Raw genomic sequence first — 14,606 nt, forward strand, 5'->3', positions numbered from 1 at the left:
ATGATTTTGGGTCAAATTGACCCGTTGTACTTTTGATTTTCTCTGTGCACAAAAATTCCGTAGGGAGGCTTGTTGAGTTCGTTTCGGAGCACAGCCGCCTACTTTTAATTTTCGGTATCAAGAAGTCTGGAAGCCGCTCTAAAACTTTGAAATCTGAATTGGGGGACATGCCAGAATGACGCAGGTACAAACTGCGTCTCTCTATCGTTTTTAGTTCCAGAATAATTCAAAAGTATAGCTGAAAGTTTTTATAAGTCCGGGCTTTTTTTCAACGCATATATTTGTTTTCTCCAATAATCACCACATGCCGTGTATATCATGCATTAAATATCCACAATTTACGGTGTGTGTCGGGTCTACTCTCTGGCCTCTAGCTTCACTTTGAAAATTCCCATAGCAGTAATTTTTGTACGAGAGGAAAGCCCTTGAAATTGTCCATCCAATGGTGCTAAACTTGTTTAGATTGAGCAATGATTTTGGGTCAAATTGACCCGTTGTACTTTTGATTTTCTCTGTGCACGAAAATTCCGTAGAGAGGCTTGTTGAGTTCGTCTCGGAGCACAGCCGCCTACTTTTAATTTTCGGTATCAAGAAGTCTGGAAGCCGCTCTAAAACTTTGAAATCTGAATTGGGGGACATGCCAGAATGACGCAGGTACAAACTGCGTCTCTCTATCGTTTTTAGTTCCAGAATAATTCAAAAGTATAGCTGAAAGTTTTTATAAGTCCGGGCTTTTTTTCAACGCATATATTTGTTTTCTCCAATAATCACCACATGCCGTGTATATCATGCATTAAATATCCACAATTTACGGTGTGTGTCAGGTCTACTCTCTGGCCTCTAGCTTCACTTTGAAAATTTCCATAGCAGTAATTTTTGCACGAGAGGAAAGCCCTTGAAATTGTCCATCCAATGGTGCTAAACTTGTTTAGATTGAGCAATGATTTTGGGTCAAATTGACCCGTTGTACTTTTGATTTTCTCTGTGCACAAAAATTCCGTAGGGAGGCTTGTTGAGTTCGTTTCGGAGCACAGCCGCCTACTTTTAATTTTCGGTATCAAAAAGTCTGGAAGTCGCTCTAAAACTTTGAAATCTGAATTGGGGGACATGCCAGAATGACGCAGGTACAAACTGCGTCTCTCTATCGTTTTTAGTTCCAGAATAATTCAAAAGTATAGCTGAAAGTTTTTATAAGTCCGGGCTTTTTTTCAACGCATATATTTGTTTTCTCCAATAATCACCACATGCTGTGTATATTATGCATTAAATATCCACAATTTACGGTGTGTGTCGGGTCTACTTTCTGGCCTCTAGCTTCACTTTGAAAATCCCCATAGCAGTAATTTTTGTACGAGAGGAAAGCCCTTGAAATTGTCCATCCAATGGTGCTAAACTTGTTTAGATTGAGCAATGTTTTTGGGTCAAATTGACCCGTTGTACTTTTGATTTTCTCTGTGCACAAAAATTCCGTAGGGAGGCTTGTTGAGTTCGTTTCGGAGCACAGCCGCCTACTTTTAATTTTCGGTATCAAGAAGTCTGGAAGCCGCTCTAAAACTTTGAAATCTGAATTGGGGGACATGCCAGAATGACGCAGGTACAAACTGCGTCTCTCTATCGTTTTTAGTTCCAGAATAATTCAAAAGTATAGCTGAAAGTTTTTATAAGTCCGGGCTTTTTTTCAACGCATATATTTGTTTTCTCCAATAATCACCACATGCCGTGTATATCATGCATTAAATATCCACAATTTACGGTGTGTGTCGGGTCTACTTTCTGGCCTCTAGCTTCACTTTGAAAATCCCCATAGCAGTAACTTTTGTACGAGAGGAAAGCCCTTGAAATTGTCCATCCAATGGTGCTAAACTTGTTTAGATTGAGCAATGATTTTGGGTCAAATTGACCCGTTGTACTTTTGATTTTCTCTGTGCACAAAAATTCCGTAGGGAGGCTTGTTGAGTTCGTTTCGGAGCACAGCCGCCTACTTTTAATTTTCGGTATCAAGAAGTCTGGAAGCCGCTCTAAAACTTTGAAATCTGAATTGGGGGACATGCCAGAATGACGCAGGTACAAACTGCGTCTCTCTATCGTTTTTAGTTCCAGAATAATTCAAAAGTATAGCTGAAAGTTTTTATAAGTCCGGGCTTTTTTTCAACGCATATATTTGTTTTCTCCAATAATCACCACATGCCGTGTATATCATGCATTAAATATCCACAATTTACGGTGTGTGTCGGGTCTACTTTCTGGCCTCTAGCTTCACTTTGAAAATCCCCATAGCAGTAATTTTTGTACGAGAGGAAAGCCCTTGAAATTGTCCATCCAATGGTGCTAAACTTGTTTAGATTGAGCAATGATTTTGGGTCAAATTGACCCGTTGTACTTTTGATTTTCTCTGTGCACAAAAATTCCGTAGGGAGGCTTGTTGAGTTCGTTTCGGAGCACAGCCGCCTACTTTTAATTTTCGGTATCAAAAAGTCTGGAAGTCGCTCTAAAACTTTGAAATCTGAATTGGGGGACATGCCAGAATGACGCAGGTACAAACTGCGTCTCTCTATCGTTTTTAGTTCCAGAATAATTCAAAAGTATAGCTGAAAGTTTTTATAAGTCCGGGCTTTTTTTCAACGCATATATTTGTTTTCTCCAATAATCACCACATGCTGTGTATATTATGCATTAAATATCCACAATTTACGGTGTGTGTCGGGTCTACTTTCTGGCCTCTAGCTTCACTTTGAAAATCCCCATAGCAGTAATTTTTGTACGAGAGGAAAGCCCTTGAAATTGTCCATCCAATGGTGCTAAACTTGTTTAGATTGAGCAATGTTTTTGGGTCAAATTGACCCGTTGTACTTTTGATTTTCTCTGTGCACAAAAATTCCGTAGGGAGGCTTGTTGAGTTCGTTTCGGAGCACAGCCGCCTACTTTTAATTTTCGGTATCAAGAAGTCTGGAAGCCGCTCTAAAACTTTGAAATCTGAATTGGGGGACATGCCAGAATGACGCAGGTACAAACTGCGTCTCTCTATCGTTTTTAGTTCCAGAATAATTCAAAAGTATAGCTGAAAGTTTTTATAAGTCCGGGCTTTTTTTCAACGCATATATTTGTTTTCTCCAATAATCACCACATGCCGTGTATATCATGCATTAAATATCCACAATTTACGGTGTGTGTCGGGTCTACTTTCTGGCCTCTAGCTTCACTTTGAAAATCCCCATAGCAGTAATTTTTGTACGAGAGGAAAGCCCTTGAAATTGTCCATCCAATGGTGCTAAACTTGTTTAGATTGAGCAATGATTTTGGGTCAAATTGACCCGTTGTACTTTTGATTTTCTCTGTGCACAAAAATTCCGTAGGGAGGCTTGTTGAGTTCGTTTCGGAGCACAGCCGCCTACTTTTAATTTTCGGTATCAAAAAGTCTGGAAGTCGCTCTAAAACTTTGAAATCTGAATTGGGGGACATGCCAGAATGACGCAGGTACAAACTGCGTCTCTCTATCGTTTTTAGTTCCAGAATAATTCAAAAGTATAGCTGAAAGTTTTTATAAGTCCGGGCTTTTTTTCAACGCATATATTTGTTTTCTCCAATAATCACCACATGCTGTGTATATTATGCATTAAATATCCACAATTTACGGTGTGTGTCGGGTCTACTCCCTGGCCTCTAGCTTCATTTTGAAAATCCCCATAGCAGTAATTTTTGTACGAGAGGAAAGCCCTTGAAATTGTCCATCCAATGGTGCTAAACTTGTTTAGATTGAGCAATGTTTTTGGGTCAAATTGACCCGTTGTACTTTTGATTTTCTCTGTGCACAAAAATTCCGTAGGGAGGCTTGTTGAGTTCGTTTCGGAGCACAGCCGCCTACTTTTAATTTTCGGTATCAAGAAGTCTGGAAGCCGCTCTAAAACTTTGAAATCTGAATTGGGGGACATGCCAGAATGACGCAGGTACAAACTGCGTCTCTCTATCGTTTTTAGTTCCAGAATAATTCAAAAGTATAGCTGAAAGTTTTTATAAGTCCGGGCTTTTTTTCAACGCATATATTTGTTTTCTCCAATAATCACCACATGCCGTGTATATCATGCATTAAATATCCACAATTTACGGTGTGTGTCGGGTCTACTTTCTGGCCTCTAGCTTCACTTTGAAAATCCCCATAGCAGTAACTTTTGTACGAGAGGAAAGCCCTTGAAATTGTCCATCCAATGGTGCTAAACTTGTTTAGATTGAGCAATGATTTTGGGTCAAATTGACCCGTTGTACTTTTGATTTTCTCTGTGCACAAAAATTCCGTAGGGAGGCTTGTTGAGTTCGTTTCGGAGCACAGCCGCCTACTTTTAATTTTCGGTATCAATGCCTAATGCTATATTTTAAGCTATTTTTAGTTATTACCAATAGGGTCCAGTGCTCAATATAGATATTCGGAGGGAAATAAGGACTAGTAATAAGATGGTTAAGAGAAGATGGATGCTGTATATACAGTACATATTATAGCCATTTAGAAAAGTTTATTTAAAAATTGGCGTCCCCACATTTCTATAGAATTTTTAAGGTTATTATCTATATAAATCAGTTTCCTCCGCCGCCTGTAGAATTCTAGTATTCTATGGATCTAAATTCTGTTATAAAAACTTTTATTTTCACAAGATTCCCCGTTTCAGGTTGTCTAATATTCTATAGAACTTAGTTTATTTCATAAATATTTCCATAAACAAACAAAAACACTTTTCAAAAGTAGAATCCTATAACTTCTCCATTTTATAGAATTCTAAAAAATAAGTTGTTTATTATGGGTCTTAATTATTTTTCAAAAGTGGAGTCCCTGTATCAGGTTGTCTATATTCTATGGAACTTAGTTTCTATTGTGAACATTTAAAAAAATTAAAACTTTTCAAAAGTAGAATCCCCGCTTAAACACATTTAATACTTCCCATCCCCAACCCCTCCCCCCCCCCCCGAACTAGTTCCCAATAATTTTTATTATCTTTGGTAGCTTCGAAAAATAATGACTGGACATTTTTCCACCAATAGAGGGCGCTATATGATAGTTGTGTGCAGAGCCGTAAAACGGTGTTGGTTGCGTGTTCATACGTCGTGCTGGTTTTATATGTCTCGATTTCTTCTGCTACTGCTAGCAATACAAACTTATCGTCATCGAAGGAAGGTAAGATTTGTTGATGTTGGAACATTTAAACTTCTAACAAAAGCTGTGTTTTATTTTGCATGAGGATAACTTTCCGTATGGCGCCACCACTTTTTCACTCATTTTTACAAAAAGGGATATCTCATTGATGTAAATTAGATACTATATTATTTCATATCGAATGAAAAAGTGGTGGCGCCATACGGAAACTTTTCCATAAATAATATCGGAGTCTTACTCTTAAGGCGCTGAATATATATACAAACTTTCAGAAAGAAAGGTTATTGCATGCAGTGATGAATTCTGAGACCCTAATATTATTTAGCACTTTATAAGGGTTTACAGGGTGCTACGGCCCATACAGCAGCCACAGCCAGGAACACGCGGGCGACCCCCTTCTCTTTTCGATAAGTGTACTGCCACTGGGTTCTTTTATATGCGTTACGCAACACATGGGACCAACAGCTTTACGTCCCATCCGAAGGACGAAGCAATGGTTAAGTGTCTTGTTTAAGGACTAAGTGTCACGGCTGGGGATTCGAACCCACACACTGCTGATCAGAAACACCAGAGTTTGATTTTGGTGCTCTTAACCGCTCAGCCAGTCATGACAGTAGGGGTAACGAATACGTGACGATCATCGCAAACTACAAGTTTTTGTGTTTGTGCTTACAACTTAACTTATAATACAGGCTTTATGAAATTTTGGCCCATCCAGGGCAGTGGACAATTTACCAGTGACGGTATATCACCGAAAATCGCTATTTTGCTGTACTGCAATTTCAGGAATTACTTCCCTCTAAAAATTGTTTTATAACAAGAACCACTGACATGACTAATCAGAAAAGGAAGCGGTAATAAATAATATCAATTTGATTGAATGAAGTAGTAAAATTTTAGACCTAAAATTAGAAAGTAACTGAAAAATTTGATTTCTTTCTCAGATTTGACATCCCAAGAAGTATTTCAATATGTCGGGCACGGAAGTATCGACACGATCCATCAAACTGAGCCTAACAAAGAGTGAGATCTTTGGTCTAGTCTTCCGGCTTGCTATACTTGGTGTGTCCACGTACTACGGAGTACGATGGATAGTCAAAGCAATGGACCCTACAAGGAAACAAAAACAAGAAGCAAAAGAACAGGTACACTGTAGTGTTATTGGCATTGGGTAGTTTTTTTTTTATTTTATTTTATTTTTTATGCAAGTTACCAGACACACAAGGCCTGTAGGCCAGTTCAAGGTGTGGGCTATAATTATTTTTTTCCAGAGGCCATTGCCACCTACTCCTAGGGCTGAAACAGGGTTACCCTCTTTTACAGTCCATATGGATGTAGGCTTGGGTATCATCAATTCAAAGCCTGGCTGATAGAGCAGAAAGTACTACCTCCCCAATTTTACATAGCAAGTGTCACAACTGGAATTCGAACCCACACTCTGCTGATCAAACACCGGAGCTTGAATCCGGTGCTCTTAACCGCTCAATCCTCACCCTCCCCTGGCTTTTTAGGACTATAATCCCGGCCATATCTCATTGGGCCCCCCTGCCCCCTTGCAATGTTGGTTCTGATTGCACAGTCTTCTGCGTTACAGTCAATACCGAGACGGGGGATGTGGGAGAGAATGTTTATTGTCTGTGGGAAGTGGACAGGAATGGTTTCATGTAACGTTAGGAAAGGTTGGCCTATTGTAGCTCTAGAAACTATAAGACTTCCCTTCAGTTTCTAGAACTAGGGTTTTGATCTCAGTATAGGAGCTTAATTTTAATAACCAGAGCCTAATTTTATGGCTCTTCTTACCATAGGCAAAGAATCAGCGCTTTTAAAGGAAGCAGGGAATCTGGGCTTGCATTAAACACTTTTCACAGGTTAGATGGGAATCTTTGCTTCTGCACAAGGGTACTCCATGTTACTAGGCATTCTTCGGCTACACAGCTAGTGCAGAAACTCAGCGCTTGCCCTGAAAGAGGGAGAATGGCAAATGCAAGTGCAGAATTCGGCGGTAAGCAGAGCCATGAAATTGGGCCATGTTTTTTTTCGCTTATCAGGTCATAAACCAAATACCAAACCAAATACAAGAAGAGAATAAGACCTAGATTTTGTATTTCACCAACAGGCAGAGAAGTTGATGAAGAGTATCGGCGTCCAAGGAGTGAGTCTTAGCGATTATGAGATGAGCATCGCAGCTCAGCTTGTCGACCCACTGACGCTGTCAATCACCTGGCAAGACATTGGAGGCCTTGAGGAGATCTGCTCCGAGATTCGAGAAACAATCCTGCTTCCGATGAAGAAGAAACATCTGTTTAAGGAGTCTGTGTTGATGCAGCCGCCAAAAGGTTAGGGTAGGGAGTTGTTTAGTAGTCTCTTGGGGGGGGGATCATGGCTCTGCTTACCATAAGAAAAGAATCCAGGGTTCAGTGGTCAGACTGCAGGACTTGCAATTACAAGGTTGTGGTTTTGAATCCTACAAGCTATCAGACTAGAATAATAGTTGTCTAGTTACTGAATCACAATTTCTTGATTTGTGCGGATTGGAGGTGGAAGGCGATGAACAATACCACTATGCCAACTCGACACTATAAGTTCTATAAAACTTTAAGTTCTATTGTCTGATTGGTCTATGCATGGTTGAAGGATGATAAGAAACATATTTTTGCAGTGACACCATGTAGATAAATCTCCTTTTGGTGATGGTGGCTCTGAAAAGAACTGGAGCAGTCTCTTGACAACGGACAGAGAACACTGTTCGAAATGTTGAGTCCTCCGGTTCTTCTCAGAGTCACCATCACTCAAAAAAAAGGAAATTCTACATGGTGTCACTGCAAACAAATTTCTTATAACCCTACAGTGTTACAACCAGTCTTAATTTCCTTACAATAGGTGTGCTCCTCTACGGACCTCCAGGATGCGGTAAGACTATGATTGCCAAGGCCATTGCCAAGGATGCTGGGTGCCGTTTTGTCAACCTCCAAGCCTCCAACCTCACCGACAAATGGTATGGAGAGTCGCAGAAACTTGCATCCGCTGTCTTCTCATTGGTGGGTAGATCTGTCTTTGTTCTCCAATTGTTTTCCCATTTTTTGTTTTGTGGTCTGTCTCCATAAGGTAGGGAATGTTAAACGCCTTCACCCGTTGGTCATCTAGTCACACGCTTTGGTTAACCAGTCACACCCATTGGTCACCCAGTCTTACCCATTGGTCACCCAATCAAACCCATCGGTCACCCAGTCATGCCTGTTGGTCACCCAGTCATACCAATTGGTCACCCAGTCAAACCCATCGGTCACCCAGTCATGCCTGTTGGTCACCCAGTCATACCAATTGGTCACCCAGTCACGCCTGTTGGTCGCCCAGCCACACCCATTGGTTACCCCTTCACAACAATTGGTTACCCAGCCACACCTATTGATCACACCTTCACACCCATTGGGCACCCAGTCACACCTATTGGTCACTTGGTCATATTCATTGATCACACCTTCAAACCCATATTGACAAACCTTTCACCCCCCTTGCACAAACCTTCACATAAAATTTAAATAGAGTATAGGAAATTTGCATTAAAAGTAACAATTGTTTTGTTGAACTTTTTGTTGATATTTCATTTGTAGGCCATCAAGTTACAACCAGCAATCATCTTTATCGATGAGATAGACTCGTTCCTGAGATCAAGAGCAAGCCACGACCACGAGGCCACAGCGATGATGAAAGCTCAGTTTATGACCATGTGGGATGGTCTCATCACCGACACCAGTTGTGAGGTATGGACACACAGTAGGAGGGTTGACTGTGTACTGTGTAAAAGAATTCGCCATAACATATCACACTGCAGGCTGGCATAGTTTAATTATCGTATGAAAACACAGTTGATATGGTCAGACAGTAGGAGGGTTGACTGTGTACTGTATTGATGAAATCATCATGATCATATTGCAGGCTGGTATAGTTTATCATCCAAAACCACAGTGGATGTGTCAGACAGTAGGAAAATTGAATAATCATCACCGTATCTGTGTTATTTGTTTTTTATTTGAAGGTTATTTTAATGGGTGCCACCAACAGACCAAGAGATGTAGATCCAGCAATATTGCGGAGAATGCCAACCACCTTCCACATTGGCTTGCCTGTAAGTCACATTTAACAATAGCACTGGAATTGTTAACAAGTTAAACTGTTAAACTGTAAAACGACGTTAAAGAAACACGCTGCCTTGGATCGGTCGAGTTGGTCTTAGAAAAGGGTTCTGTAACCGTTTGGTATAAAATGCATATGGGTAGAAAGATGTTGTTAAAGTAGAATACAATGATCTACACAAATATGCCTCAAAATTGCATGGTTTTCTTTTTACCTCGTCGACTAACATGGTTGGCCATTTAATGGGAGTCTAATTTTTGACTCCCATAAATGGCTGACCGTGTTAGTTCGCGACGTAAAAGGAAAACCGTGCAATTTTGAGTGATACTTGTGTGGATCATTATATTCTACTTTTAAAACATCTTTCTAACCATATGCAGTTCATGACAAACGGTTTACAAACGCTTTTTATAGACCAACTCGTCCGATCCAAGGCAACGTGTTCCTTTAAAGGTTTATGGGATTTGGGGATTGCATGGTGAGGTATCAATGTAAGTTCAGTTTGCGTTCATTTGAAAACTTGTTTTGCTAAATATTCTACTGTCGTGGAGTATATTTTAAAATTTGGGACACTACTTGGCTCTGAAAAGATCTGTCCTACTCAGGCACAGTGTTTGAGAAGTTGATCAGAGAGATCGATACGTTTCAAATTTTCTGTTGTTTAAATTTTTATTTACTTGACGTTTCAGGGAAAGAGGGAGAGGCAGAATATACTGAAAATAATTCTTCGAACAGAGAAGGTAAGCATTATCCAGAAGTACCCTAGCAATCACAAGGTTGTGGGTTCGAATCCCATCAGGCTAACCATTGATTTCACAATGACTAGAAGATACAAATTGTCTAGTTACTGAATCACAACTTCTTGATCTGTGCAATTCATAATCAAAGAAATTAAACCCATGTGTGTATGAGAGTGAGTTGTCTGTTGCCAGCTTGGAGTTTATATCCCCTTGTGGGAGTTTGCTGAGTTCCTTTGATGGGAAGATCATTAAAATCAGTGGACACTATTGGTAATTAGTCGAAATAATTATTAGCATGAAATCTTACTTGGTAACAAGTAATGGGGAGAGGTTGGTAGTATAAAACATTGTGAGAAATGGCTCCCTCTGAAGTGGAGTAGTTTTCAAGAAAGAAGTAATTTTTCAGGAATTTGATTTTGAGACCTCAAGTTTAGAATTTGAGGAAATCAAGCATCTGAAAGCACACAACTTCGTGGGACAAGGGTGTTTTGTTCTTTCATAGTTATCTCGCAACTCCGACGACCAATCAAGCTCACATTTTCACAGGTGTGTTATTTTATGATATGCATATGTTGAGATACAGCAAGTGAGAAGACTTGTCTTTGACAATTACCAATAGTGTCCACTGGCTTCAAGACAGATAAATGTCTTGCAGTTTAACCACTGTGGATTCGAACCTGCAACCAATTGATTTCAAGGTATGCATTCTAACCACTTGACCAATGTGATTTGACTATTTCAAGCATGATATTCCTCCTCCATTTTTCTGATTTCCACTTTTTTTGGCCCTTGGAAACAATTCGAAAAGTTGTGATTAAAGGCAGTGGACACTATTGGTAAATACTAAAAATAATTATTAGCATAAAACCTTTCTTTGTGAGGAGTAATGGGGAGAGATTGATGGTATAAAACATTGTGAGAATCGGCTCCCTCTGAAGTGCCATAGTTTTCGAGAAAGAAGTAATTTTCAACGAATTTGATTTCGAGACCTCAGATTTAGAACTTGAGGTTTTGAAATCAACCATCTAAAAGCACACAACTTCGTGTGACATGGGTGTTTTTTTCAAATTTTCACAGGTTAGTTATTTGATGCATATGTTGAGATACACCAACTGTGAAGGCTAGTCGTTGGCAATTACCAGTAGTGTCCACTGCCTTTATAGAAACTGAAAAGGCTAATACAGCCTACAGGATGTGCACATGTAGGTCAGTCTTTATACCCGATAAAATGTTCTTACTTTTTTCTAATGACCAACATATCACGCCTGTTATTATCATTACGATTATTGTGTTAGAGTTTATCAGTATCCCTTTTTGATTTATTTTCCCTTTTCAGTTAGGAGAGGGTGTTAATTTGAATGAGATTGCCAACCAAACAGACGGTTTCTCTGGGAGTGATTTAAGAGAGATGTGTCGTAACGCCTGCATCTATACCATGAGAGACTTCATCAGGGATCAGAGGTCATCAACAAGGTCAGGGTTCAGGGGTCATTTGAGTGTTATGAATGGTTTCTCAAGATTTCTGAGGGTTGATGTCGGTTGCAGTACATTCAAATGTGTTATTGTATATTCTGTGTGTACTTTGATGGAATACATTCTCGTGAAATATTAATTTTGCTTTTATTCTTGAATTTTTACACCATCAGTGAGTCCCAGGATGACGCAGAATCTCTCCGTGCCGTCGCGATGGCTGACCTCATGACCTCTCTTCATAAGACACGAGAGACCAAGCAGCTACAGCCAGGATCGATCAGTCAAGCCACTTCACTGCCCCTGGACTAGGAGCTTCAAGAAACCCTCGCCAAGGTTCGAGCAAGACGCCAGGTACCGGCCAAAATCTGTTGAGTTATTTGTTTTTTTGGGAAGGTTAGTCGGGAGGGGCACCAGTTCACTCTCTCGCAACTTGGCTACGATGGCATGTTTTCATTGCTTGATCTGGATGCCAACTAATAACTATGTTTAAATATCTGTGTCTTGGTCAGGTCTATAAGGAGTGGAACAGGAGTGTCGTGGCCGATCGGTCTAGGGTGGTGGACTTCGGAATTTACAGAATATGGGTTTGAATCCTTGTCTGGTCAGTCTTTTCTCCTTGAGCAAGGCACTTTATCATAAATGCTTCTCTCCACCCTGGAGTACAAGTAGGCAGCAGCGAGAGCTGCTGAGGAGTAACCTGCGATGGACTGGCATCCTTTCCAGTGGGAATAAAAATATTCTCAGTCATTTAATTACCAGTAACTGGATAAAAAAACACCAGCCTGATCAACCATATTGGCTCAGGACAGACTTGACTTTGAATTCCTTTAACTTGGCTAAGAGGAGATGTTATGCGCCAACAAGAGTCTGTCAAGAAATTATGTTTTTGAAATTAAGTTTTTGGGGATCGAAACCCATTGAAATTTCCTTGATTTACCTATGAGCGAGGTACCTTGGTCGGTGGGTGAAATTGTATTGGTGTTATAAAATTGTTATGGAGGGTAACCAGTTCCTTTCCTGTCGCTATGTTTGGCAGCAAGGATGGGTTGAGATGCGAGATACCGACCAGTGTTGGTAACTTTTTGTTGGCTATGAATGGGGAACAAGTTTAGTTCTCCTTGATGTGGCTACATAGCAACGCTTCGTTTACATGCCAGCCGTCGATTTCACCAAACTCTTACTAACTAAGGATTAATCTTAGGACTTAGGACGGGTTCAGTTCCGTATCCAAATACGTAGGACGCATTGAACCCATCCTAAGTTAGGACGGGTTACTCGTCCTAACTCGAGTTAGGATTAATCTTAGCGTTTCGTGAAATCGGTCGCAGGTCCCATTCTTTTGTAAATGATATGGGCGTTGGTTTCAAAATTATGCTCCATTAAAGCCAACAAAGATTGAATTCAGTATTTAAAAAAAAAAGGAGCAGAATAAATGTGTGTTTATTAAGCAGTACTGGAAATGTTAAGTATGCAATAAATTCAATAGCCATGAATTGTCATTTTTATTTAAATTGTTTGATGAGAGCGAACAAAATCACTGTAGGCAAATACATAATTCTGTGCTGTCTTATGTATAATCCTAACTCCCCCCTTCCTTGAAAAAATATCATAATAAAACCTAGCACCCCCCCCCCACACTACTAAAGAAGCATGACCTTTGACACTTATCTCTTATCACTTACGACATATCTTATCTCTAGCTTTAAACTGAGACCACCTCCCCCCCCCCCCCAACATTCGCTGTAAAAAGGTCATACTGTGCCTTTGGGTGGATCTCTCCATTATATGACGTCTAGCTTAGATGCACTCCACTAATGGAGACCTAGGGGAGATGGATGTAATTGGTTCAAGTAAAGACCTCTCAAGAACTACGTGCTTGTAATGCTATAATCCCAGAGCTGTGTGTTTTGACTGCGGTTATGCTAGCCTAGATGTGCGAATTAGAGTGTTATGCGCTGGGGTCGTTTGGGAAGAAGAAGGAGGCTGTGAAGGGGGGGAGGGTGTTGAGGTTGATTCTGCAAAAAGTTCCCTGAAAATAAACAAATCTTTCCACGTTCTGACAATTTTGCAAATCTTCATGATTGGGGAAACTTCTTGTCTATTATGTTGATTGTCTTATCTATTATGTTGAATGTAATTCTAAATATCTCCTTGATTGCAAGATGCAAATGTTGGCAGCTCTGGTGGGGGGTGATGGGGGAATTAGACTGTAATGCGCTAGGGTTGTTTGGAAGGAACAAGGAGGTGAGGGGGACCAGGGAGGTAAGGGAGGGGGACCTTTGGGGAGGGGTAGAATTATACTGTAATGTGTTAGGGTCGTTTGGAAGGCACAATGAGGTTGTAAGGGTGATTTGTCAGGGTTGAGGGGGTGGGGTGGAACCAGGGATTGTGTTAGGGTGGTCCGTGGAGGGAGGGGGGCAGGATCAGACCCCAGCAGGAAAATACTGAGTGTAAGCAGTGCCGATTGTGTCGCCCTTAATGCTATGTATAAACCAGGCCTAATATTCTTCCTACTTTAATCTGATGTGGATTATTTTGCCCTCAGAAAAATCAGCACTAAAAGCCTATGAAAACTGATCATGTACTAAATGTAGGTCAGCCGTTGAACTCCACATAATTTCCGTCTACTTTGTTTTTAAGGATTAAACAGTTTTATTTTGTACATAATCATGTATTGCATTTTTGTGTTGGTTTATGTTAACTAATAGTGTGTTATTTGAATAAGATTTTTCTGTTGATATTCAAAGTTGCCAGCTGTTTCTTGTGGTTCTTCCTCATTAATATTACTGTCATCTTCAGGTGAGGTCTGTGGTAGCACCATGAGTACAAAGAATGTGAGTAGTGTTGGTTCTAAAAAAGAACCGGTAGTTTACAACTGAAAAAAGATCTACACATTGTGATACTGCAGACCTCACCTAATTATACCCCAACCATGCACATTTACAAATCCTTCTAATTTTTGGAATCTTCATCAAAAATGCTCTTTACAAAGTCAGTTTTTGTGGTAATTAATTTGTTGAGTAATTACCAAACGTATACCCCCTTTAAATAACCACCATCATTATTATTTTTATTCGCAGCACAAACATGGACAGGATATTAAAAGACAAAAAAAATAA

General features: G+C 40.1%; 1 protein-coding gene across 2 annotated transcripts in view; it reads left to right on the plus strand.

Moving 5' to 3' along the window:
• The window catches only part of LOC139953111 (outer mitochondrial transmembrane helix translocase-like), a 118,766-nt gene extending 105,028 nt beyond the window's left edge, over nucleotides 1–13,738 (plus strand). The window contains exons 2-11 of one of the 2 annotated variants that reach the window (XM_071952524.1): nucleotides 5,029–5,161; nucleotides 6,085–6,285; nucleotides 7,257–7,476; nucleotides 8,021–8,178; nucleotides 8,752–8,901; nucleotides 9,177–9,266; nucleotides 9,964–10,014; nucleotides 11,351–11,487; nucleotides 11,661–11,838; nucleotides 11,997–13,738. In XM_071952524.1, coding sequence (XP_071808625.1) covers nucleotides 6,112–6,285; nucleotides 7,257–7,476; nucleotides 8,021–8,178; nucleotides 8,752–8,901; nucleotides 9,177–9,266; nucleotides 9,964–10,014; nucleotides 11,351–11,487; nucleotides 11,661–11,796 — 1,116 coding nt within the window. In that variant the 5' untranslated portion in view covers nucleotides 5,029–5,161; nucleotides 6,085–6,111 and the 3' untranslated portion in view covers nucleotides 11,797–11,838; nucleotides 11,997–13,738. Of the gene's footprint in view, nucleotides 1–5,028; nucleotides 5,162–6,084; nucleotides 6,286–7,256; nucleotides 7,477–8,020; nucleotides 8,179–8,751; nucleotides 8,902–9,176; nucleotides 9,267–9,963; nucleotides 10,015–11,350; nucleotides 11,488–11,660 lie in introns of both variants that reach the window. The other variant, XM_071952523.1, reaches the window with a different exon arrangement.
• Nucleotides 13,739–14,606: the final 868 nt, after the last annotated feature.

The sequence above is a fragment of the Asterias amurensis genome, chromosome 21 (genome assembly GCF_032118995.1).
Source record: "Asterias amurensis chromosome 21, ASM3211899v1".
NCBI lineage: Eukaryota > Metazoa > Echinodermata > Asteroidea > Forcipulatida > Asteriidae > Asterias > Asterias amurensis.